At 47.6% G+C, this 23534-nt stretch overlaps 1 protein-coding gene across 11 annotated transcripts in view; it reads right to left on the bottom strand.

Moving 5' to 3' along the window:
- The window catches only part of PDE4B (phosphodiesterase 4B), a 219451-nt gene that overhangs the window by 9294 nt on the left and 186623 nt on the right, over positions 1-23534 (bottom strand). For 10 of the 11 annotated variants that reach the window (XM_054211349.1, XM_054211351.1, XM_054211350.1 and 7 more), the window contains 2 exons: positions 18093-18205; positions 2559-2652 (listed from right to left, as the gene is read on the bottom strand). In XM_054211349.1, the coding sequence (XP_054067324.1) occupies positions 2559-2652; positions 18093-18205 (207 nt within the window). Of the gene's footprint in view, positions 1-2558; positions 2653-15561; positions 17992-18092; positions 18206-23534 lie in introns of those variants that run through there. The other variant, XM_054211360.1, reaches the window with a different exon arrangement.

Below are 23534 nucleotides of genomic sequence, written 5' to 3'. Positions count from 1 at the left end.
TACAAATACGTATAGAATAACATACAGCGCACAGGCCACACTTCTCTTGTCATGCTCAGAGACAGTAACAATATTCGTACGCATTAAGTAGGCACCTAGTGGGGCACAAACTTGGCGGTGGGGGTGTGTTTAGCAAATAAATCTATCCACATATCCTGCTTACTGCCTTTACAACTGATTTATTTGCTGCATTAAAACGGAGATACAGTGGCTCATTACTTCCATACTAACCATTTTTTCATGAACTTTTAGAAAAGGCTGCTATAACCTCTTTGTGCCTTTGCATCTCTGAGGACCTCTGAAGGGACTAGACATTTAGGCATTAGTTACTTTTGCTTTGGCTTAATTAAAAAGCTCCGAAATAAAAAGCAGTGTGTCTGCAACACTGCAATTAAGAAGGAAGCCATTATTCACAGCAACAGTCGGGCTGACATCAGTGGGTGTTCCCCTTGTGTGTTTTTGCTGAACAACAGAAGGACTTTCCTCTATGTAATCTCCTTAGCAATGACTAACGCTAAGGCAGCGTAAAATGGACATTCTTGAACAGAAATCTCTAATTTGTCGAATCGTGTCCCCACGGTGGTGGCGGCAGCAACACCCCTCGCCCCTTAGGAAAGGGAATGTGCTGGAAGGCCATCGTGATCTTCCCTGTTTATGGGACGCGGCCAATGAGAAAACCACCGTTTTTCATCTTCGTCCTTCATAGGGACCTAAAGCTGGAGTCCTCGCTCTCACTGACCAGACGCTGGCTGCAGGACTGGCCCCTCTGCAGAGGACATTGCTTCTTGGTGCTTCCTCAGCTCATTTAATAAAGTCAAGAGACTGAATGAAGTCACGTGATCTGGTTTTAATATCTGTAATTTATCCCCATCTAACAAACACTGTGTGGATGTAAAGGAATGTCCTATTCACATATTACTTTTTTTTTGTTTGTTCAGCTTCCTCAGTTGTAGACTCTTGTGATTTTGTGTGTTCGCTTCATTTTGAACCAAATTTTAGGGGAGAAATAAGTAATTCATAAAAATGTAACAGCATGACTTCCTAAAAAAGCTTGAAGATCCTTTTAAAAGCTTTACTCGTTTATTTTTAAGATGAGCAATCAAGTTGCAATCTGGCCCAATCTGGAGAGCCTGCACCACTCGGCGTTAAGACGGCCCTGAGTGGCTGAGTGGCCCTCATACTGCCGCAAAACGGCCAGCACGTCACCGTGACACAGTATGTGAGAAGCAGCAGAGCAGGAATGAACAAGACCATTGGCAAGACCTGCAAAGGGAAATGCAGTTACCTGACCCAGCCTGAGTACGGGGAATAACACAGCTTCAGCTAATTAGCCCCTGCTGAGATATAGACTCCGCTAGCTTGAGTGTACGTGCGGTTTATTGGGTTAATATTAGGTCCACAGTATCAAGCCACATTGGGTCTTTCTGCTGCAGCACATCCTGCTCCAGATGCCCGCTGGCACGAGCTGATGAACAACAAACTCCCTGAAAATGCCATGGTGGTCATGCTCCCCGGCATGCTGTGTATGCCCCAGGCTCTCCAGCTGAAGAAGCGGCCGCTGGCTGGCAGCTAGAAGTCTTGCTTCTCCTCCCTGTATTAATTCATGTTCTGGATGTCATGATTAAGCTGAGTGATAAGACAGGGCCAATGGATCCCCACAAAGCAGCTCCAGACTTATATGGATTATTAATGATGTGCTGTGTCCTAAATGCACGCAGCAGTTCCAGTTGCAACTGGCTATTGAAATCACTTTAAAATCTCTTAATGGAAATAATTGTGTGTCATACAGTGAATGCGTTTCGGGCCGTCTTAACCGCAGGGCGTGAGTCCCCCACGAGCTCCGGCATCCCACATATATGCAGCATTTGAAGCCTTTGGACTCAGAGGTACATATATGAGGGTCCTGTGCTGAGCTTCGTTTTATATGCAAATGGTCACAAATTCCAAAGCTACTTGAAAACACAGAAAAGGATATTTTTCATAACAAGTATGTTTTGTAAACACAGAGGATTAATTCATACCAGTAGCTTTACGAGCTCCAACAAAACTAATGATAAGCAAAATATTCTCTTTGCTCTTTATTCTGACTTTCAGTGCAAAGTGAAATATATATATATATAAAAATATATATATATTGTGTATATGATACATAAAATGTCTGGGCTCAGCCTATTTGTCTGAACCCTGTCTCTGAAGGGGGAAGCTGCAGCTGTATGAGGCAGTAGTTGCAAAGAGTATGCAGTTGGGCTTGTGTGACTTTGTCCTTTCCGTAAGGTCAACACAAAAATCAAATATATTGCATAACGCAGCTATCAATAGCTTAATTCAATCTGACCAGAAAAATCTTTTGATTTGCAGAGGGAATTCTTTTGTGGATAGATTTATTCAAACACCGTATTATTTTCCTCCCCATATCCACTTTGAAAGTGAAAAATCAAAACATTTAAATAATGCTCTGCCCCAAAGGAGAACTGGGCACAAGTATCGACTGCTGGCTATTAGGCTGCCATTAATCATTATCTTTGAGTCACCCAAAAGCTTGGGATGTGACGCCTTACCCAGGAAAGTGTTGGAAATGTACTCAGACACCTGGTTGCCGGAGCGGCTCATCTCGGAAAGGTGTGTCAGCTCCCGGTTCAGCATCCTCTTGAACTGGGAGGGGAAGAGCACAAACACAAAGATGGCATTTTTCTGAATGCTTCCCCAAATTAATACAGCTTTATCACAAGCAAGCCGCCAAACAAGATGTTAAAAGCAAAATTCTGGAGATATTTGGAACGGAGTCAGCAACATATGGTTTCATTTAGATACTGTTCAGCATCATCATGACTAGATATTTCTTTTCAGTACACTAAACTACAAAATGGGTTTCCTCCAAAGATGCATATTAGTTTTTTTTTCTGTAACAAACGAGACGATAACGTCTCAGGTAATCTCTCTGAAAGATAAAATGCTTGTACTGGTTTTAAATTTCATATCCTATAACCTTCTTTTGTTCTGAATCTTATAAGTTTGCTCCATTTTGAATTACGCAAATAAAAGACAACTGCATATCTTCAGAACGTAACAGAGGAGAAATATGCCATAAATCTGAAGATCTGCTTGGATCACTACAGTAAAACGTAAGATTCAAGCATTTGTTCCCCCAGATACACACATTATGATCCTCCTAACCTTCTAATCACACATTTTCATTGCTGCATCATTTTATCCCTCAACACTGAATTCCCAAAGGAGAAAAAAAATCTACATACATGTACGCCGCATGCACAGCACACACAGTTTATCTCTTGCCATACAGTACACAGAAATAACCATTTTAAAAGCACGTTTTCCTTACAGAGGTTTTATCCAAGCAATACAGCACAAAGAGTCGTTTATAAGCCTTTAGGATTGAAACCCACCTTAATATAACCCCAAGATACAGATAACAAATAGTTTGCTTCAGGCATTTTGGAAAACTCCACGCCACCGTCCACAAATCCTCACGGAGAAATCGCCGGTCGGAGAGGAGAGGAGAGGAGAGGAGAGGAGAGGAGAGGAGAGGAGAGGAGAGGAGAGGAGAGGAGAGGAGAGGAGAGGAGAGGAGAGGAGAGGAGAGGAGAGAGCTCCTCGGGCACACCGACACCCCCCTTCCCCAATCAATAAAAAAAGATCAGCGTTCAGCCAAGCCCGAGATCCCCCAAAGCCCGGCAGTTTCTAATCCCAGACAAAGCCAAGGCTGGCATAGCATCTTTGCAGCGGGCTGAACGTGGGTGTATTTGCTCGCAGGAGAGAATAATGAAATCAGGGATTGCACGAAGAAACGAGAACTAATCCAAATGTATTCAGCTGGATGGCTGGAAGCACTTATGAATTATGAATCGTCCTGGTTGCTTAGTTGGCTGAAGGGGGTCCCCACTCCACATTAGCCTTGCTCAGCTGAACTGTACGACAAAAAAATGATGCTGGTTTCTGAGGGGTTGCCAGCTTTAGTAACACAGCCATCTTTTTATAAGGAAGATTAAAATGGAGGAAGCTCTGTGCATATTTAAATAAGTCAAAAGTAGGCAGCATTCTCTTCTCCGTTTCTGCTTTGTTTTAATCCTCTTCATTACAGAGACCGAGGATTTTCAAAGCAAGTACTCACGTATGGATTTTTAGCCACATAATTTTTCGCATTTTCAGTGTGATCATACCTTTTTTTTCCCTTACGCGGTAAAGGGCAAAATGTAGCTATGTAGCAAAATTGCACCTTTACAAACTGGAAATATTTTTCAGGTAAAAGGTATAAATTAATAATAACCTTAAATCTATAACGTCAGTCTGCAATTAATGAATTCTTTCTTACCAGAATATATTCACAATCTGAATTTCAAGATTTAGTCATTACTTTCATTTTTATTTTCAAGTGAAAGGCAATCGCTTTATTAGGAAGCCGTAGCTGTCCTTTCGCATCAGATCAAAAGGGAAGCACACTGTACTGTGTACGTGAGGCAGAGCGCGGCGAGGAAGCACCGCTGATGTGCAGCACTCACACTGCTTCAGGACGTCCTTGGTGATTGCTGGCCGTAATACGCCGCACGGCAGCGGCCAGGATTCCTAAAATAAAAGTGCAATCTTTGGTCTAAAATTATTTCATTTCTCCAACTGCCTTCATTAAAGGTTATCGTCATGGCATGACGTCAGGAGGCTCCCTCGAGTGCTGGGGGAGACACAGGGCATGGGGGCAGCCCGTGCGGCATCGCGCCCTGGTCCCCGCTGCCAGAGCCGCCGGGCAGGGAAATGCAGAGCCCGCGCACGGCCCGCGGCTCCCAGCTTGCCCAGGCCACCGGACCAGCACTGAGCACCATGAAAATCACACCTTGCTGGCCAGGCATGGCTCCAGCCGCTGCTCAGCACCGTCCAGATGGGACTCCCGCTCAGCCTTCTGGCCGTAAGAACCACATAGAGCAAATGAAGTCGTGAAGCCACCTTCTCCTCTCATTAAATTCACGATTATCAGAGGTGGAAAACCGATGCCACCTCCCTTTTACCACGCAGACCAAAGATGGGGTGCTATCTGCTCAGACGCTGCCACCACCACCTCTGCTGTCTTTTCCTGCAGCAACCTGCCTTGCCCTGCCAGAGTGAATGTCACACAGCGGGGCCTCGCTGTCCGGGTTACTCAACCGGTTTAAATACTGTCTCATGGGATAGGGGCAGGAGTGGGATGTGAAGGATGTCAACTCATCGGATACAGGCAGGAGTGGGACGTGAAGGATGTCATCTCACGGGACACGGGCAGGAGTGGGACGTGAAGGATGTCATTTCATGGGATACGGGCAGCAGTGGGATGTGAAGGATGCTGGCTGCCCAGGAGGGCATCCCACAGCGCTGGGTCATGGGCATGGGCTTTGGTTTACAGGGTCTCCACTAAACTTCATGCCAACCAAGAGAGACAAAAGCCTTTTTGAAACTCCTAAGAGAAACCTTAGCGACGGGGAACGAGCGGCAGCAAGAATGCAACCCAAGTAAGAGAAAGCCCGTGGGAGGAGAGGAGAGCTCTGACCCCGTCATTCTTCACAGTGACGTATTTTCGCCGGTCACAAGCACCAGCCACCAACACGTGAGCACTCCCACAGACTTGCAGCGAAGCACGTGCTGAAACATTTCTCTGGATCGAGGCCTTTATCTTTCCAAGGAAAACGCCAGAATCAGATGATCACACAAACAACTTTTAAGCAACATTGAATCAGTCGGGATTTCTATACAATCGTCCCTTTCAGATAAATAATCCCCAAGTGGTGGACAAACATCTGAAATAAATGCCTTTACCTCACAATTGGCTTCATAAAGCACAAAGGGTAGCTGCTGCCTTCTCACAGAGGCACAAAGCAATTAAATGGCATCCACAAGGTCACCCAAGCCATCTGCACTAGAGATGAGGACAGATAAAAGACCTTGGGATTCTCATATCTGATCTTTAACCAGAAATCTGTCCCCTTCATCTCCTCCAACAGCCTTAATCTTGCTCACTTTTCCAGACTTTTAATCAGCAACCTTTTATAAACGCAGACAGCAGTATTACAGCACTGCTAAAAGGACTATCGGGGCCAAACCCCGCCGAGACACCCACAGTGCTATGAGAGTACCCACATGCTTTGCAAAGTTTATTGCAATTTACCATCTGAATGATGCCGGCACCTAAGCAGGATTTATTTAATAACACGATACCTTTTTAAAAACAACACAGCTCAGCATGGACCGAGGCAAGCTGATGGTGCACTCACTAATCACAATGTCTTCATGGCTCATGGTGGGGTATTTGGGATTTTTCCTGAGCTTCCCTTGATGTCGGGATGCTCTGGAGCGACAGTGCTTCCTCTGAACTGCTTTGCCATTTCCCCGCGGCGCCTGCGGGGAGAAGGCACGTTGCTGCCTCTCTGCACAGATCAATGACTGATGTCATGTGCAAACCTCTGTAACGATCCCTTCGTTAAATCGATTTGACAGCAAAGGGTAAAACAAACAGATTGCAGGCTAGCAATGAGAAAATACCAACTGCTCTGCCATTAAGCAAACAGAAGCGTTGCTGCTTTAAAGAGCTCATGCATGAGCGCAGCATGGCCCTCAGCTCGGCAATTACGATAATGCCTATCAGCAACAGGTGGACGTGTGCTGTTATTTTCATAATTAATAATCATCTTGGTGCCTTTTACAAAGAAAATAAGCACTGATAACCTCGCTGTAGAGATGGGAACTGAGGCACACATAAGAACACACGTGTGCGCACACGAGGATGTACATGGGAGGGGTTTTCTCTTAAAAAGAGGCAAAATCAGGAAAACACGCTTGGGGCTCCCTCCTCTCTACCCCAAACTCCGAGCACAGGACCATGCAATTAACACATTCAACTGATGAAAAGAGTGCAGAAAATGTAAATAAGATGAAGCCCCGACTGCAATTTTTAATAACCAAATACACATGGCGGTACAGCTGACCTTCCCAGCAAGTCACAGAGGTCTAAAACCATCTGGAGGGTTGTGTGAGAAAAAGCCACCGCATCGCGTGGAGCTTTCCTGTTTTGCATGCTCTGAAGTAACTGCAGAAGTCATCTGAAGCAAATTAAGTCTCCCAGAAATTGAATCATTCTTTGATTACCAGCAGTGACCCTTTTTCATGTATTCTCTGGTAGAGGGAATCACAGTTTCTTTCCAGCTTTCCAGTCGTGCATGCGTGCGGTAATTTCCTTGATTACCATTGGGAAAGCTCACTCCCAGTTCCCCTCTTGGCTGCCCACACCGCACCCTCACTGCTCACGTTCTCTCCACACCGGCACTTGTACTATTTGCTTTTGCTTCTCCAGCTGCAGCGTGGGGCTGAGCGCTGGCCCCTGCACAAGGCTCTGCAAGGACACGACCACGGGCATGTGGGAGGGCGGTGGCACCGGCACCGAGGCCATGGCGGCTCCTTCAACCACTCGGCAGCTAGTCCTTCACCCCATCCTAACCAACCGCTCTGCAAGCAAAGCTTGCTTGCCTTCATTTTTGTGCAGAGGAAGAAAATTTGGCCTAATTGATGATTGGGTTTGCCAGATTTAGGAGCCAAAGCATGCTGGCTCCAGGGCCACCATGTGCGATACGGGGTGAAGGCCAGGGCACCATCCAGCCACACGTGGGAAACCTCCCCAGTGCTTCAGTGTGGAATATCCCACCTTCCTGGCTCTTTATGGAAGAAACAACTCTCTCCCTTTCCTAGAAGGATAGGGAGAGCCACGCAGAGGCGCACGCAGTTCTCAGCCTTTCCAGCTCCTTGCCAGCTCTGGCGATAGTCCTGTTGTTATTCCTGTTCCTATTCCCCTTTGGAGAACAGAGGTGTTCCTGGTGCTTTACAGGGAGAATAAAGACAGGAGGATGTATCTGCTGCTGATGTAAATCCTTTGAAGTCGATTTATACCAGCTGGGGTTCCCTGGGGCCAGGAGTCCTTATGCAAAGAGGCTGCTTAAAAAAGTTTTTAGTCATTTGCAGGAGCTGAGAGCAACTTCAAGATAAAAGAGCTGCTCAGATGCTGCGGGGCTCCGTACCTAGGGAGAGTGGGGTCCCACCCCGCACTTTGATGGAGGAATCTCGGTGCAGATCTCCAGTGTGTAAAAATGTTTATAAACTCTGTTCCCGGCGACCCACCCTTCTGACGCAAACATCACATCCCTCACTCTTCCACCGCTCCTAGAAATCCTTAGAACAAAAGGATTTGTGGTCCGAGGGTTACTTTCGCCTTTGATTTCCGCGCAAAGGCAGCTGGGCTGAATCCTTCTCAGCTTAATTGCCCAGGTAAATCACTTCAGTTTCAGAGGCGCAATTAAACTTTGGTGGAACTCCATTCATTTCAACAGCTCGTCTCCAGGGAAGAATTGGACGCCCAGCACCGGGAGCTGGGAAGAGCCGGCAGTCACCTGCCCCTGTGACGGAGCGGGAACAAGAGTCCAGCTGGAAATTATTTACACGCAGGAGGGAAATTACTCATGTGTGTATACGGCAACCAGGTGACACAGCAAATGTGTAATGCTTTTGTCTGGACCTCTGGTCGCTCAAAGGGAATGGATGTGACGCTCATGTAGTACTGCAGATTTTTAAAAAACCAAGAGTAACCTTGATGCCTGTGCTTGAGAAGCTGGAAGAAATATTTGTAAATTTGTAAATAATTTGTAAACACCTAGCTCTCCCTTCCTGACATGGATACCTTGTTCCTGTGTCACACAGAGACACCTAACCCTTAGGCAGCCAGAACTCCCGGGGTCAGGATTGTGCCTGAGCAGAGCAAGGCTCGGGGGGCGCGACCCCGGGTACCAAACCTGGACACCCCCTGCTCGCTCCTGAGACGGGCAGGGAAGCAGATCTCCGGCACGCGAGCACCTTGTCACTCTCTGAAGGCAATTTTTCACTACTCTATTTTTTTCCCCAAACTACACTTGGAAAACCTGCTGATTCTGGACTGCTGGAGCATTGCTTTTGTTCTTTCTTAAAAAGTTTGCAGGTCAAAAGAGTTAAAATTCTTCAATTTATTGGAGCAATAACCCAATCCTTTATCTGTGCTTTCCTGATGTTACATCACTTACAGAAAGGACTGCGTCAAACAAATTTGCAGCTGTCCTTGTTACTTCATAATTTCTATCGATTTTCCTTTTTAAGCACTCAGATCAAGGATGATGGGAAGGTGCATTTAAACCTTTTAAGAAAAAACGAGTCCGCTTCACACCAATCGGTACTAAAGGAGAAAGTTTGCAGACATATTTCTGTGCCCGAAGAAAAGTGGAATGGTTGCAGTCAACTATCAGTCATTAAAAAAAATCAAATGCTTTTGCAGCTCTTTCTAGTTCTTGTTTCCTAAAACAATATAGTTTTTAATGTGCTAGAAACTATTTTTAATGAGATACAAAGTACTATTTGTTTTGGGGTTTTTTTTTGTTTTCCCTTCAGCTTATTTTTTAAACCAAAAAGTAAACACACGGTTATGAAATATCCAATTTCACATCAAAGGGGAGTTGATTTATATATATGTTCAAAGGAAGACTTTAAAGGAGTAACATCATGACCAACTTGTTGGCCTTATGTTATTAGAATAATTTAAAAATCCACAATGTAAATGTTGATAAATAAATAGCATGTTGCCATAAATCAGCATGTGGCTGCTCATGAAAGCAATAACATATATCTGATGTAGACAGAACAATATTCAGATTTTACCCATGAAGTTTAGCATTTCTGAAAGCGGCAGAACCTCCCTTGGGTGGGACGTATTTACGCAACACGGGGCTTAAAAAGTGATGAAGTGGAACCTGAAGCAGAAGTGTTATCACCGGTACATTTCCAGCTCATTTCCAGACAAATGAGACTTGAAATATGCAAATTGCATTAAAATGCCGGAAAGGAAAGACTCCCTATAGGATCCTGCCCAAAGAAAGCACTGTGAATTAGCACGGCTTAGCAACGATACTGAATTTCCTTATTTAAAAGCAGGCTCGGGGCATGTTACTCACTTGCTGGGAACTGGTAAGGCAGAAGAAAAACCCCCTCCACCCGCTGCTGGGGAATTGGTAAGGTCATGGAGAAACCACCCCGTTTACTTTCCTGAAAATGAATTCGTCATGTGTTTATAAGGTGTGCCCGCCTGAGTTTTTGTTGGCACATGGAGAAAATGCCTGCCATACCCTGCAGGGCCAAATCTGCTACCACCTCCTCGGTCGGGGCAGTCCTGCGGCATCTACTGCCGATGAATTCAAGTCTCGGTGTAGCCAGTACCATTGCGTTTGGTACCCAACAGCCCTTGGTTTAGATTTACGTTTGTTTGGATTGATATGAAATACCAGGACTGAGAGAGTCTATGATTTCCCGTTGTGTGGTGTGACAGAGCACATACCGTGTGACTCCGTGGGCAGAAAAACCGCGGCAGCGGGGTACGGCCCACTCTGCAGCTTGAACTGAGTCTTTGGGTTCCTTTGGAAGAGGCTCAGGTTGGTTTCTGCTTCACCCAAAATGTTCTTCCTGTACTTAAGAATAGGTGTCTTCTAGGCAATTAATACATGCAACCGTATCTGGAGTCTACATGTCAGCTTATTCTATTTTGTATGAATTTCCTCACCAGTAAGTACCAAACCACACATGGCAAGAGCTCTCAACCAGACAGAAGCTCAGCAGCAATCCCCTGGGAACTGCACTCTCTCTCCATCCCTGAAAGGTGCATCTTATACAGTAAAAAAATTGCACTGTAAGGAAGAACGACGACACAAATGGCACGTTACAGGCAAAGGGTAACTCCCAAGACTAGTACCAACTCTTGTAGAGCAGCTGAGCGCAGCGTGGTGAGCATTCATACCACTTTTTCACCCCTGTGCTGCTTTTCTTTTTCCCTCCAACGAGAGGCGGGTCAATAAAACCAGAAACAAGCAAAAACCACTTGATCTGCGAAATCATTTTTATGGTATTTTACCAGGTGGAAAAATGTTTGTTAACTGCAAAAGGAAAATCAGGAAGGAGAGACGATGAGTACCAGCCCGAGCTGAAGGCTAGGAAGCAACAGCAAAATTAAAACCTACAGCAGCTTGTTTGTTGACATAAAGTTGATTAAAGAAAAACCCGATGCGGCTGACAACATCTGTGGCCTGGAGAGCAGATAGTGCTCCAGAAGGCTGCAGATCTCGGACCAAAATCTTCTGTCAGTCACACCCATGCAAACCACAGTGCTGATGCCCGGAGTGCCAAAGGAAGCCAAGCGACTGCGTAAAGAGAGCCCACAAACCAGAGCCTCCCCGGCCGCTCGGCCCGGGGCACAGGCAGGGAGCAGGCAGAGGCACCCCTGCTCCCGCGGGGCTCGGGGGTGAACCAGACGGAGATGCTGGCCATTCAGGTGAAATGTGCCTGGATTATACTCTCGATCTTCAGCAAAAGAAAAAAAAAACAAACAAAAAACCAAAAAAGCCCCAAACAACTGAGAGGGAAGCGCATTTGTCATTGAACAATACAATTAAACATGGGATTTTGTTAATCGTATGAAGCAGCAATTTAAATTTAATTTAAATTTGAGTCAGGCTCTGGAGTCATCATTTAGGCAAATCCAGCTGGGGTTTTACCTGAGTAGGAGAACAGGCTTTGGAAAATTCAAATAACTTTGTGCCCTGAGATGACTCTTCCAAGATGCCCGTAACGAGAAAAACTCTGGCAACTTTTAATCAACAAAAGTCTGTTTGCTTCAGAAAAACACAGGATAAAGAAAGGGTATAAATCCTGTGGAAGAAGTCAGTGTAGCTCTAGAATACAGTATCCCCCCCCAAAAAAACCGTGGCAGTTGGTCCTGCCAAAATGAAAATGAGCCTAACGCAAGCACCAAAACCATACAGAATGCACTAATTAATGTAAATATATTTAAATGAAAAATCCTTCTCACATAGAGATAGGCAAATGATCTGCAGAGTAATTTTTATTGAGCATTTGCCCAGCTGTGCTAAACCAGCAGCAAGGTGAGGCACTTCTCGTTTGTTTGCTTTAAACACAGAGCAAAGGCTTTAATCAGAGGAATCTCTCCCTCTAAGAGCTCTGACGGATGAGCCTTCAAACCAATACATCTCCACAACATGTTTTGGCTTTGATAACACAACATCTTTCAATTAAGTTTCACTTAGTGCAAATATTTTGATCACCAGCTGCCCCACCGAAAGCAGTTGCTCTGCACCTGGGTAAAAAACAAGGAGTTTCTGGAGTCAGGCTGTGGAAATTGGCCTGGTCCGCAAAATGGGGGTCGGGATTAGGACTGCTCCGAGAATTAAATCCTACTTTGAAATCCTTCAGAGCCCGTTCCCATCCTAAGTGATGCTTCTCCTCTGAGGTTTCACGCGTCTCCAGTATCCTCACTTCACTTCCAGAGAGGTCACTGCTCCGAACAGTTAGTCACTCTCTAGTCCTGCCCTCAAATCATGATTCATTTTGAACCTGCCTTTGAGCTAGTATTTATTTAGGCCCCACCCTAATGTGTTATAACGTAAAAGTCTGAGAATGCAGAACTTTAAAACCCATCACATCCAAGTACAAGCAGAAATGTTTAAAGGACAGGCCTGAAGGTTCTGGGTACCGTTTTGTCCCGGAGGATGGCAGCTCCCCAGAAAGGCTCCTGGGAAGATGGATTCGAACAAAAATTCCAACCCCAAAGCCTCCATCTCTGCTGTGGCTATCTGCATGTGAGCCAGCAGCACGGATAGTGTGTGGCCGTGGGATTGTGGGCTTTTCCCACTCATTTACCACTACAGTCCAAGAGGATGAGAAAGCATCTGCCACTCAATGTCACTTTGCCCTAGGAGGGCATCAACAACAGTGGCACTGGCTCCTCATTCTGTACCAGCCGGCATTTTTCACAGACAGTATTTCACTCTCCAATATTTCTTCTTTTAAATATTTGAATCAGTTCAACAAAGATATCTGGAACTGACAGCCCAGAGGGCTTGCAAGACACAAATATTAGATTGTTAAATAAGCCAGCCCACATACGGCCCCACTGTTCCACCCCACTCTTATGACATATTTGATATAATCAGAATGATTTATTTTAGAGGCCAAAGAGCAAGGGAGGAGGAATAGGATGGATACAGAGCCAGCTACCCTAAAATTCCGTCTATGACAGCAATGAGAACTAACACACAGGAGATGACTCGGCCCCAGCTCCCCAAGTCTTAAACAACCATGAGGAGCTTTGAGGGGTTTCAGAGTCTGGGGCAGAGCCACCGTCCCACTATCAAGGGTCTCTGTTAAAAAACCTGGCTCCCGCATCACGCGTAGCTTTGCCTTAAGAAATACAGTGCCCTGTCCTCTAGAACAAGGACGTCCTCAACACAAATAACATGCCATCAGATAAAAGAAAGATCGAGTGAATATTCCCAACCTCAGGTATAAGCAGCTCCTACCGCAGTTCTCATCGAGCATAATGGTCGTCTACTGTCCTGCTCTGCAGACTGCAGCTGTACATCTAGGAAACAGTTAACCGGCGTGGAGCACACCGACGTCAAACCTGACACGGCAACGAGCGCGTTAGGGCTCTGCAGGGACTGCTGTGGAGAAGTGGCCCGCTGTGCTCAGGAGAGCTCTCCCAGGCGCTCGGTCGTGGATCCCTGTTTCCGTAATGCAATTCCCCGGGCGAGGGGAATACCGGTGTGCGGCTGGGGATCCGCGTGCGGAGCTCAGTGATTCATCCCGGCTTGTAAAAACAGGAGACGTGGAAGTCTCTTTGTTTCGCTGGCTGCTGCATAAGCGAACAAGCCTCTCTTTGTGCAGCGCTCGGCTATTTTAAAGCATATTAAACAAAGGAAGTTACAGCAAAAGCAAGTGAAAGACTAAACAGCTCGGCACCACTTAAGGGAAACATCACGTACAAAGAGGAGAAGACTTGGGGCTGACGGCCTGGCAGAAGAGAGGCGAGCGAGCGCGGAGGCTGTGCAGCCCGGCACATACGCTGCTGGCACCTGGCCCCGCGCCGCGCTCGACCTCCACCGCGGACCTCAGGAGTTTACATTAGTGTCCAGATGTTTATTTAAGCCACTGTCTCCTGAAAGCTAGGTGCGGCCTTGCTCCTCTTTTCTGACCGAAATGCCCTTTGAAATACACACAAAATGAAATCAGTCATGTTTATCTTAGTGGCTTCTGGCTCACGTGCAACCGAGATAGGAGTGTGGAGCCCCGCCGCGCTGCTGCCCTGAGCCGCTGGCTGAAAATGGCCTTGGGTGGCAAGGCTGGAGTTGCGTTATTCAGTACTTGGGAGTAACGGAGATGTCTTTAAGAGTTGAAATAAGACAGTTTAAGGATTTACTCTGCAGTGTTTGTAGCTGCACGGGTAGCACTGGAGAGCAACGGTCTGTGGAGAGAAGTGGGTACGGAAAGCTGCAAGAGCACAAGGCAGGCACCCTGACGACAACTGCTCTGTCTACTCAAAATTAAAATATCTCCACAGACTGCAAATTATGTTATCTGTCCATTCACTCAAGCGACTGCAAAAAGCTCTAAATAAGACTGGTCCTATTTAAGGAGACAGCAAGGTGCCGCTTAGTGCTTAGGTCCATTCAGATATTGCCATTTTACATTTGATCCGGGCTGTATCCTGCACGGACAGGCAGGTAGCTCTTGAGAAATAATACATTTTCTCCATCCCTCATTTCTGTATTATGGCCCCATGAAAACTTGGAGCTGGCAAGATCAGCATTGCAGCTGGAAAAAAATATGTGCCCCTTTTTATGATTGGGAGGATGCACTGAGCACATCCTCCCCCAAATCCCAAATGCTATATTAGGTAATAGAGCTGAGGGGGTCCTGCGCTTCCGTCTGCAGGAGAAGCAAGGCTGCGGACAACTGCCTAATGCCAAACGCAACATTACAGGGTGGCCACCAAGAGAGAAAATACCCCTTCTTTATCAGCAGGCCCATGACTCACAAATCCTTCTGAGACACAGCAGTAGCCTTAACTGGAAGCTGAACAGGGTGATAAATGCAGAAAAAAAATATATATATACGTTACAATAATGTAAATATGTGTGGTCTGCTTCTACAGGCAGCACAAAGTGCCTACAGAACTTCACAGGCAATTTTTTTTCATTGCAAAGCTGCAGTGCCATACTCTGCTCACAGCAAAAGATTAGTCTATTGTTAGGAAAATAAATTCCTTTCATGTTGGTGCATTCTCTGCAAACAGGTAGTTTTCCAGGTAGTTTCTTTCACTAATTTAGAAAGTTACGGGCACTGTGCATAGTAAGTTGTTCTTTAGCAGAAGCTTGCAGCTGGAGCAATATAAGGGGCTCAGGCCGGTTTGTGGATCAGGCACGGCTCTGGAAATGCATCAGGACCCACGGACACCAACGACAGCACACCCGGGGAACAGAATTCCCCTCTTTGCCAGTTTTATGTCGAACCCCCGCTCACAGGACTGCAGGGTCCCACTGTGCGAGCAGCACTGCTCTCTTGGCTCGCATTGATGTCGGTGCAATCAGGCTCGTTAGCTCACAGTAAGATTAGCTACTCATTTCCTCACTTCTCCTGTAATTAACTCACATCTTTAAAAAGTATACGCACATGTTTTAACTGACGTTTTCCGAAAACCATCAGCTTATAGCCAGGATGCCGTCCTGCATGGCGTTTCCCCCCAGCGATCCCTTTTTGGTGCAGGACTTCTGAGAATCGCCCTGCGAACACGTATGCCGAGATCCTCCCTCTCTGCCTGCTGTTGTTGCAACTCTGGGTTTTCTAAACTACGTCTGTCAGGAAGGAGACAGGAAATTCGAGTCACACTTGCAACAGCTGTGCCATGCCTACTATCAGTCTCAAATGACGTAGTTTGGCTTGGGTGGCGCGGGGCCAGGAACTCGGCGAGAGCGGAGGTCAGGAAGATAGGTCACTGTTTATACTGCTCTTGCACTTGGGAGCATGCTGAGTCTATTTGCTTTCTTCCTATCTATACTGTTTCTCTTTCCGTTTTTCTTTAATAATGTGGAGCCCAAGCATCCTGTTTTCAAAACATCTGACTGTTTTGCTATTTACCGGTGACAAATTTAAATGCCTTTGACTGAAGCAGGCTGTTGAGTGGGATCCTTGGTAAAGGGAAAAAGCTGCCCAATTAAGGACCGTTGCAGCCTCCTCCTGAAGATGCACGTTTTCGACCCAACGGCTTCTCTAACTGTAAGATTGCTCTGCAGATTGTATGTCTGCTACCAAAACCCAAAAGCCACAATCCCCCAAACTGACATGTGTCGATATTTACCACTGATGAGGAAAGGAAACTGAGGTGTGAGGCCATTTTATGCTTTTCTTTCACAGATGCAAACGATACTGGAAGTTCACCAAAAAGTGCAGACGTTTCAGAAACTGCTTATGAAAGAACAAAGTTTCGCGAACTTTTTGCTCGACCCAGCTGTAAGCCATTTGCATACAGAGGGATCATAACTTTAAATTACTATAATAGGCAATTTAGTTAGTCTTTCACCTTTACGAGTCCAGATTTGGCACCCAGTGAAAATAATCTCAAAATGAAGGGCATCAACGTCCACACTGGAGGTGCAGCTTTCTTTGCAGCCTAAACCCTTCTCAACTTTCACCCTGGCTTGCCTCAACACAAACTCAAAAAAAAAATAATATTCCTTTCTTGAAAGCTTGGTCTATAAAACTTTTATTGCTTCCTTTGCCCCTGCACGTCGTGGTAATCACTAACAGAGGAGGAAGCTGAAATAACATGGGATTTCTTTGCTCAACTTTTTCCATAAAATCAGTTTATGATTCAGCATTTCTGATTTCATTTATTTTCAATTAGGAACAAAAAATAATAACATCGGGTTCGTGCAGTGCAACTCAGAACTGTGTTTAACCATGGCAACTGTTCAAAAGCACGGATGCAGCGGACGGAGCGAGCCGGTCTGTGGGACTGTATGACCTGCTCCATCGGACAACGCAGGGACAAAAACACTGCATAAAAGCCTGGGTGCGGAAACTGCGCTTGGCAAACGCCAGGGAGGGGAGATGGGGAGCAGCCAGCCTGTCCCGGGGGTGCGAAGGCTCCGCTGGCAGCCGAGCGCTGCCCCGGGCAGCGGCTGGGATCAGAGCCGGGAGGCGGCCCCGGCCCCGGGGGAGGGAGCGCCTCCCATCCTCCGCCTGCCACCCCGGCAAACTCAGGTCTGACTTGGGGAGATGCTGAAGCGAAATTCGTCCTGCGATGCTGTGGCTCGGCAGGACAGAGCTGGGGAGCCCGGCCCCAGCACGGGGCGGGGGCGGATGAAGAACATCAACAGCCAAAAGTTGCACAAAGGCGTTCAGACCTCGCATTTCGCTGGCTTTCCTCTCTGCTGCTTCTCAGGGTACTCCTGGGGCTCTGCTCGCCCTGCTGCTTCTCTGGCTTTTAGCACAGCTTACTTTTCTTGCTTTATTTTAGCACCTTACTCCTCGCAGAAAAAGTCAAAACTCCCCTTTTGCGCGTTAAAAGCTTAAAAAAAAATAATAAAAAAGGTGCCGGGCGGCGGAGAGCGGCTCCTCTCCCAGCTCATTCCCTGTGCACAATCTTTTTGACTTCGCACCCTCATCATGTGCTGGCAAGCGGTGCCGAGCCAGCCCACCACATTAAAAACAAAATTAAACGCTTACCGAAAGACAAAACAGCAATAAAATAACGTACCACAATGTTTAGAGTTTGCCATTATTACGGACAGACAACAATGAAGATAATTGACTTTTGAAGTGATAATTTGTTAAACGCGGGCGTTTTCACAGTGTTTCTGGTAATATCGGTTCCGAAGGGACCGGCGCTAATTGAAACCTCTTTTACTTCTCGTAAGTGAGCCCGGCGGTCAGGACCGCGCTCCCCACGCCGGCCCGCCGCGGCATCGCCAGTTTTTCCTGGCCGTGCCTCTGCGGGGGAAACCCGCACCTCCTTCCCCGGGAGGAACTTGGAGTTGTTCTTCTTTACAGAGCTGCAGACCGACCGGGCATCAGGCTGCCGTGCCCCGCGCCGCTCCGCATCCCCCCTCCGCATCCCCCGCTCGGCATCGCCCCTCCGCATCGCCCCTCCGCATCGCCCCTCCGCATCGCCCCGCTCCGCATCCCGCCGCCGCTCGGCTCACCTTGTTAGATGCCATCTCGCTGACGGAGCGGTAGGTCTGAATGGTCTCCAGCTGATCCAGGCACCAGTCGAGCTCCTCCAGCGTCTCCATGGCCAACTTCTGGTAGGGTTCGTCTGCGAAGAGGCAGACGGACATGTAGTCGGGCTGGCGCGGCGGCAGCCTCTCCATGGCGGGGCCGCCCGACCCGCCGCCAGCGCCGCCGGAGGTGCCGCACCGCTCCCTCATCATGCGGCCGCCGCTGCGCTCCCCTCGCCGCCGGCGAGCAAATCCCCGCCCGCCGCTGGCACCCGGCACGGCCCCGGCCCCGGCCGCCCGCCCCGGCCCGCCCCGGCCCGCCCCGGCCCCGCAGCCCGCCCTGCCCCCGCGGGACGGGGAACCGGGCGCCCCCCGGGCAGGGCAGGGCAGGGCAGGGCAGGGCCGGGCCGGGCTGGGCTGCGGCTCCGAGGGAGCCGGCACTGCCCGATGTCGTCCCCCCAGAGCTGCTGCGGGGGCCCGGGCCGCCCCTCCCGCTCGGTGCTGCCCGCGCCCGGGATGCTGGTCCTGCGCCAGCTCCGCTCCCCGGCCGGCCGGGCCCCTGCGCCCTGACAGAGCCGGCTCCCCAAAAGCCCCGAGCCCCAAGAGCCCTGCGCCCCAAAAGCCCTACACCCCAACCTGCCTGGTCCTGCTCCCCAACCCTGCCTGGTTCTGCTCCCCAACAGCCCTGTGCCCCAGCCCTGCCTGGTCCTGCCCCCCAAATCCACCAGCCCTGCTCCCCAACAGCCCTGCGCCCCAGCCCCAACAGCCTTAGCTCTCCGACCCCACCTGGTCCTGTTCCCCAAACCCAACAGCCCTGCTCCCCAACCTCACCAGCTCTACTCTCCAACCCCACCTGGTCTTGTTCCCCAAGCCCACCAGCCCTGCTCCCCAACCCTGCCTGGCCCTGCTCCCCAATCCCACCCACGCTGCTCTTCAATCCTACCAGCCTTGCTCCCCAACCCCGCCGGCCCTGCTCCCTGCCAACCCCTGTCTCCCAGCCCCACCCGGTCCCACTCCCCAGTCCCACCTGCGCTGCTCTCCAGTCCCACCAGCCCTGCTCCCACCAGCCCCCACAGCCCCGCGCCCCAACCCTGCCTGGTCCTGCTCCCCACCAGCCCTGCTCTCCAGCCCCACCATCCCTGCTCCCCCATCCCACCTGGTCCTGCTTCCTAACCCAGCCAGCCCCTGCTCCTTGCCAGACCCTGCCCCCCAACCCCCCCAGCCCTGCTCCCCAACCCAGCCGTCCCTGCTCCCTGTTGGTTCTGGCTCCCCAACTCTGCTGGCCTTGTTCCCTACCAGCCTTGTCCATCAACTCCACCAGCCCCACACCCTGCTGGTCCCACTCCCCAGTGCCATCCTGTGCTCCCCAGCAGGCCCTGCACCCCAAGCCTTGCCAGCCCTACTCCCCAACCCCGTCGCCCCCTGCTCCCACCGAGCTCTGCTCCTTGACCCTGCCAGAAGGACAATGTGCTCCCGAGCGGCTCTCAGCGCAAAAGTTGAGGTTTACATAAGCGGATACAGTGAATCATAAAATCTCCCCATGAATGTAACTGCTTCACATAATACCAGTGACATCTGCTTACCCCATAAATCTGTCAAAGTTAATGGATTCAGCATTTCTAATGGCACTGGCTGAGCAGGTAAGAGTGACATCAGAGGTCAGGATTGCTATGAGATACACTCAGCAAAGTATCTGCCATTCAGAGCATATGCTGTATGCACATATGCCCCATACATGTGTGTGCCACTGCCCTCCCCATCGAAGGCTGGCTGGGACTGCACAGGGTGCGCTCCCCGCAGGGCTGCCACCCTCTGCGCCCCCCATGTCCCCAGGGAAGGGACTGCACCTCGGGACGGTGTCTGCCTTCGTAAGGATAGGTCCTCTTAATTCACCATACCCATAATGCAGTGAACTTCATTAATAATTATTGTATAGAGACCGTATGTTCAACGTTTGAAGTTACATGGCAGAAAATAAATGATGCCAAAGAGTAATTCAGCAATGAACTTGCAGGGTGCGCCTGGCACAGGCACATTTTAAAGATTCAGTAAATTTGAGTCTTCGTGGCATTGAAAGTTCATGTTTTTTCTGTGTTCACAGAGCTCCAAACATGGCAAGTAATCTCATTCTTGCATACTTCTGTGATACATATATCAAAAAGCAGGTGGAAATAGCCAAAACACACAGAACTTGGGCGTATTTTCCTTTCTAACATGCATATTCTCTATCAACTACTTTATCATGTAAATTAGTTGACCTGGAAGGGCTCAAATTCCTTGTAATAGAAAATGTTTGCATTGATAAAACTCACACAAGCTAAATCATGATTTTAGGAATAGGAAAAAAATCATCTCCTCAGACAAACTAAAGCAGAGCTGACCAAATGTTTAAATAACGAACTGCACTGTTATTGTAACCCGTTACCGTGCTCTCAGACTCCTCGGTGAGCAGGACCACGGCCCACAGCCACGGCGCCAGCTGCGAGTGCATTCCTGTAGCAAGAGAAGGAATCGGCTCACTGTGGCACTGGACCCTAATATAAGTCATTTGGGGATTCCCAGCCTTGCCCAGGGCCGGGGCTGCAGGACCTGCTGCTCCCCTCGCTACACGTCAAGTCTTCACCTCCCCATCAGGGCAATGCAAGATCGAGAGCGGAAATCTTTCTCTAGGTGACCCTGCTCTGGCAGGGGGCTGGACTAGACGATCTCCAGAGGTCCCTTCCAACCCTGTGATTCTATGATCTGCACTTGATATTGAATGATGTATTTTCCCCAGAGATGAGAAAAGGTCCAGGCTATTCCCTTACTTTGTCGTCTGAGTTTTACGTAATAAAAGAAAAAAAAAAAACAAAACCGAAAGAAAAATACTACATATTAAGGAGAACAATGCAAATTAGAAAACTTCAGGGCTTAGATATAGAGTAAGAGGGGTTTGGTACCAGCCTACTAACAGCACTAAATTCTTTAAAATTTTATTTTTATTTCTTAGAAGGTGAGATAAAAATACAATGAGTATTTTATGCATTCTAAATGTTTTTTAGAATTTTTAGCAGAGTATATCTGGAGAGTTGTGCAAAATGATTCTTCCTTCCCACTGGTTTCTTCCATGCTGCCTTTCTGCTTCATTTCAGAGAGGGCACCTGAAGGAAGGCTGTGAACAGTGGGGATCCCTTCCGGCTGAAGCCTGGTTTACTCATGTAAAAATATGTGCATCCTCACTTACTTTGGCCTTTTCAACAAAAACATTTAGAGGACAATAGATTAATGATCTAAATGCAGATGTTTTGAAAACTGCCACTTAAAGTATCTCTAGTTATTTCAATGGTACAGATACAATAAAGTGATAGTAAACAGTTCTTGCTAAATATCATTTTAAGGACAAAAAAGGTGAGTTCTGCTTCTGTTCAAAAGCTGTTTAGTGCCCAGGCTAGAAGAAGTGTATTTCCACATAAAAGCACTGTTAACGTTTCTTTCAGAACTTACTTTTTCCGACACCAAGCCTGCACATTTCCTCTGGCCTGCCCACAGCTCTATCTGGGTCTTCAGAGTCAGGGAGAGATACACCACCTGCATCCTTGGGCAGCTCTTCTTAAACTCTTACGTGTCTTTTGGTCTTGACTAATGTAAATTTGTTTTCACTCCTGCGAAATGCGGCTCTGGTGGTGTGCCTCCCTCCAGGTGTCTGCGCGTCTTTCAGCTTCTCCACCCTCCCTGCCCTCCTTCCGCAGTCATTTCTGAACCTGCTGCTCAGTTTTAGCTCAATGTGCTCACACAGTAAGTACGTCAGAGATACCACATTCCTACGAGTTTCGAGAAATTAGACAGTCAAGTAGAAGAAAAGACACTATCCTCCTTGATAGATGACAGCCCGAGCTCAACCCTTCTTAGAAACGCGGTAACCTAAGCCACTTTCTAAGTGATCCAGTCTGAGACCAATCAACCCGGAAACCACAATTCAGATCAAACCATCCCTCCTTGGGTACGTGCAACTCTGCTAACTCCCAGTTTGTTAACTTGTTGTGACTATTTACGAATAAATTGTGAAAGCACTGGCTAAATTTGCACCAGGTGTTTTCGAAAAACAGCATGTAAAATTAAAATACATACTCCAAGTCCCTAAGGAAATGTTGCAAGATTCACAGCTGTCCAAAAACAATAGGCAGATTTAAAGCTGATTAGAAGTTGCTCTTCTACGAATGTAATAACTTTCTGTGGGAGTGATGTTAAAAGGGAATAACAGATTTTCTAACTTTCTTAATAGTCATTATTCATGGATATATACCACATCAATTACATCCGAATATTTTAAAATTAACAGTATGTTTTGATACTGATACTTTATAGCAGAACCCAACACAGACCCTCCGAGACAGCGCTGCCTGTCTGCTTCTGCAGAGGTGGCTGTGTGGGGCACAGGAGGGGACTGGAAGCGATGGCGGGGTTACAATGCAAGCGTGAGAACAGAGGAACCCTACAAAAGCAGGGGGAGAAGAAAAAGAAGTGTCTGAGGAGAAAGATGAAGTGCATCGGGATTTTCTCGCTGAGTGGTGTCCAGTGTCACTACCAGGATCCAAATAAACAGTAAACAGAAGTTTAGATGCTACATGACACGTTCTTTCCCTGAAGCCACGCTGAGTGTCCCACTGACATCAGGACTGCAACAACCTCTGCCAGAAACATTCGTAAACCTTCCCAGCTCACAGACTTCGATAATCTTCCTGGTACAGCTGATGCACATGGTCACTTACGGAAGCAGTCCTACGATTTCTGGATACGGTCTCCTGGAATACTATATGACGCGGCCTCAACTGTATCATGTTTCAGTTTATATTTGGGTGTTGCATAACCAAGCCCTTACCCGTAAAATTATAACTGGCATTTCCGTCATTTTTTCTAGTGCCCTACGTGAAATAATTTCCGAGACAGAACAAAGAACTAATTAATGAAAGAAGTTTCAGTTTTCAAATATTATACAGTATTTGTGCACGACTTTTGATGCTGGTGGCAATTTAGCAGGAACGGAGGTGAGGTTTCGTCACAAGACCTGATCTGCTGCCAGTCCACCAGAAAACAGACTGGCTGAGACTTCAGAAGCAGCTCACCGTTTAATATTTTTCCATTGGCACTTGGAATGCTCTAGCATATTTAAATGTGCCAGTATTTTGGAACAACTGCATTTTTGGTATTTTTTGCCATCTATTTCTTTTTCATCTCTATAAGGTGATGGAACACAGAATCATAGAATGATAGAATCTATCACCAGAGAAGTGACTTAGCAGCCCATTTTTAGAAGCTTCTTCCCATTTACTGACTTGGGCCATATATATTAGCTGAGAGCTGCTAATGAATACGGACTTGAGGCTTTTTTTCTTCTTGAATACTTGAAAAGTGAAAGATCATAGAACCATAGAACGGTTAGAGTTGGAA

The sequence above is a fragment of the Rissa tridactyla genome, chromosome 8, assembly GCF_028500815.1.
Source record: "Rissa tridactyla isolate bRisTri1 chromosome 8, bRisTri1.patW.cur.20221130, whole genome shotgun sequence".
NCBI lineage: Eukaryota > Metazoa > Chordata > Aves > Charadriiformes > Laridae > Rissa > Rissa tridactyla.
This window is presented reverse-complemented; position numbering and strand designations above follow the sequence as displayed.